This window comes from Cherax quadricarinatus, chromosome 45, assembly GCF_038502225.1.
Source record: "Cherax quadricarinatus isolate ZL_2023a chromosome 45, ASM3850222v1, whole genome shotgun sequence".
NCBI lineage: Eukaryota > Metazoa > Arthropoda > Malacostraca > Decapoda > Parastacidae > Cherax > Cherax quadricarinatus.
In genome coordinates, this window is record NC_091336.1 from 26,672,764 (window position 1) to 26,675,876 (window position 3,113).

Sequence of the window (3,113 nt, forward strand, 5' to 3'; positions counted from 1 at the left end):
GAGACTACAAACCTCACTCAAGGAAAAGGATCTTGGGGTAAGTATAACACCGGGAACATCTCCTGAAGCGCACATCAACCAAATAATTGCTGCAGCATACGGGCGCCTAACAAACCTACCTGGAGTCTACCTGGAGGGTATTCTGGGGATCAACACCCCCGCGGCCCGGTCCACGAAATGCTTCCATCCGCCGGGAATCGAACCCAGGTCCTCTGTGTGTGAAGCGAGAGCTTTAGCCATTCAGAACCCTGTACACCCTGTACGTTAGGCCCATACTGGAACCCACACCTAGCTAAGCACTTAAGAAAATTAGAGAAAGTGTAAAGGTCTGGAACATGAGAAGTTAAGGAAAATCGCCCTGACGACACTGGAGGACTGGAGAGATAGAGGATTTATGATAACGACATATAAAATACTGAGAGGAATCGAGAAGGTTGACAGGATTTTCCAAAGATGAGACACAGCAACAAGGGGTCACAGCTGGAAGATGAAGACTCAGATGAATCACAGGGATGTTAGGAAGTATTTCTTCAGTATGCGAGTTGAAAAGAAGTGGAATAGTCTGGGAAGTGATGTAGTGGAGGCAGGATTCATACATAGTTTTAAGAAGAGGTGTGATAAAGGTCATGGAGCAGGGAGAGTGACTTAGTAGTGGTGAGTACATCTGTGGTGGTAAATTGTAAGTATGATCTTGACTAGGTATACTTAGATTTTTTGTTAAGCACTAATGTGTTGTACATAAACAATTTACTTCGTTGCATCTTGTACACACTCGCTATGTGTGTGTGTGTGTGTGTGTGTGTGTGTTTGTGTGTGTTTGTGTGTGTGTGTTTGTGTGTGTGTGTGTGTGTGTGTGTGTGTGTGTGTGTGTGTGTGTGTGTGTGTGTGTGTGTGTGTATGTGTGTGTGTGTATGTATGTGTGTGTGTGTGTATGTGTGTGTATATGTGTGTGTGTGTGTGTGTGTGTGTGTGTGTGTGTGTGTGTGTGTGTGTGTGTGTGTGTATGGGTTGCCCGTGCATGTGTGAATGTACATTGCGTGCGTACACTGGGCTTGTCCGTACATACGCGGTGTGTGTACATTTGTCTCAGAAGATACGGGGCTTAGGTAAGTTAACAAGATAAAAAAATCATGCGAGGGATGGCATCAGCGATGAGTGTCACGGTGCGCGCGCATCTCAGCCAGGCACTGTGGCATTATCTGGCTGGCACTATCACCAGTGACTAGGGGGGTGTCACCGTACACCCATCATCCAAAGGAAAAACAAAATCACACACACCACCGTAACTCAGCAAGCAGCGGACACTGTCACGGTTGAGCGTCAATAGCAAGTGTTGCTCTCAGTGTACTGGTGTTTGTGTGGCTATTTATACCGCCCCACGTGGGGAGAATATTATTTACTGTCTCTGGTACCTGATTATCTAGCGTTCTTGAAGACATATTGAAGTTGGACAAGTGTTTTGGGAAGTGATAGTGAATTATATGCTGCTGTCGCCTCGTGCGTTTTTGTAAGGGCTAGTGAGGAGGAGGTGGGTAGTGAGGGACAGTAAACACAGGGAAGTGCAGAAGGAGGCAGAGAGAAGTAACCGGAGGCATTAACAGAAGGTAGGAAATCACAAGAGCCTACAGGAGGCAGTAGCAACAAGCAGGAGGAAGTAGGAGGTAGTAGGAGGAAGCACCACGCTGCAGCAGCAGCAGAAGCCAGGAAGAAGCAACAGAAGCCAGTAGGAGACAGCATTTGGAGGCAGGAGACTGCAGGAAGCAGCAGGAGGAAGCAGGGTAGTGCAGGAAGCAAGAGTAGGCAAGGGAGTGCAGAAGGCAGGGGGAGGAGGAGGCAGGACAGTGTAGGAGGCAGGAGGAGGAGGAGGCAGTGCAGGAGGCAGGAGGAGGAAGAGGCAGTGCAGGAGGCAGGAGGAGGAGGAGGCAGTGCAGGAGGCAGGAGGAGGAGGAGGCAGTGCAGGAGGCAGGAGGAGGAGGAGGCAGTGCAGGAGGCAGGAGGAGGAGGAGGAGGAGGAGGCGGCAGGACAGTGCATGAATCAGCAGTAGGTGTTCAAGGAAATCTTCAGTAAGCCAGCAAGATGATCAAGGACAGACTGGAGTCGCTGAAGGCGGTGAGTACTGTGCTGTGTACTCCCCTGTTTGTACTCAATTATTTTTAGTTGCAGAGGTGGAGTAGCAGATCTTGGCTTTGTCTTTTAAATGTATGTGTGTACTCACCTGTGTATGTGTATGTGTTAGTTACCATTTGGTCCTAGGCACATGTCGACTAGACACTAGGCCTGTTGTATGTGCATGCGTGTGTGTGTGTATGTCTGTTCGTGTGTGTGTGTGTGTGTGTGTGTGTGTGTGTGTGTGTGTGTGTATACTCACCTAATTGTACTTGCAGGGGTCGAGTCATGTCTCCTGGTCCCGCCTCTTCATTGGTCGCTACTAGGTCCACACTCCCTGCACCATGAACTTTACCATACCTCTTCTTAAAGCTATGTATGGATCCTGCCTCCATTACATCTCTCTCCAGATTGTTTCGCTTCTTGACAACTCTATGACCTTAAGAAACACTTCCTAACATCCCTGTGACTTATCTGGATCTTCACCTTCCAATTGTGATCCCTTGTTGCTGTGTTCCATCTCTGGAACATTCTTTCCCTACCCACCTTGTCAGTTTCTTTCAGTATTTTATATATTATCATGTCTTCCCTATCCCTTCTGTCCAGTGTCGTCAGGTCGGTTTCCCTTAACCTTACCTCGTAAGACATACCTCTTAGCTCCAGGACTAGTTATGTTACAAACCTTTGTACTTTCTCTAATTTCATAACGTGCTTGACCAGGTGTGGATTCCAAACTGGTTATTATAATAATTATAATCATAGGGGAGCGCTAAACCCGTAGGATTATATAGCGCACATGGGAGGGGGAATGGAAGGTATTCAGGCTCAATTCAGGGAACTGGAGCACAGATTCAATTCCCTAGATCAAGAGCCCCTCACCAGCGTCAAGGAACCTCCCTTGAGGGGCTCCAAACTGGTGTTTCATACTCCAATATGGGCCTAACGTACACGGTGTCCAGGGTCGTGAATGACTCCTTATTAAGATGTCGGAATGCTGTTCTGAGGT

The 3,113-nt window shown here is 48.0% G+C and overlaps 1 protein-coding gene across 3 annotated transcripts in view; it reads left to right on the plus strand.

Moving 5' to 3' along the window:
- Positions 1-1,206: 1,206 nt before the first annotated feature.
- LOC128694883 (syntaxin-1A-like) overlaps positions 1,207-3,113 on the plus strand; it is a 31,871-nt gene continuing 29,964 nt past the window's right edge. For all 3 annotated transcript variants that reach the window (XM_070094382.1, XM_053785235.2, XM_070094381.1), the window contains exon 1: positions 1,207-2,110. In XM_070094382.1, the coding sequence (XP_069950483.1) occupies positions 2,078-2,110 (33 nt within the window). In that variant the 5' untranslated portion in view covers positions 1,207-2,077. The remainder of the gene's footprint in view (positions 2,111-3,113) is intronic.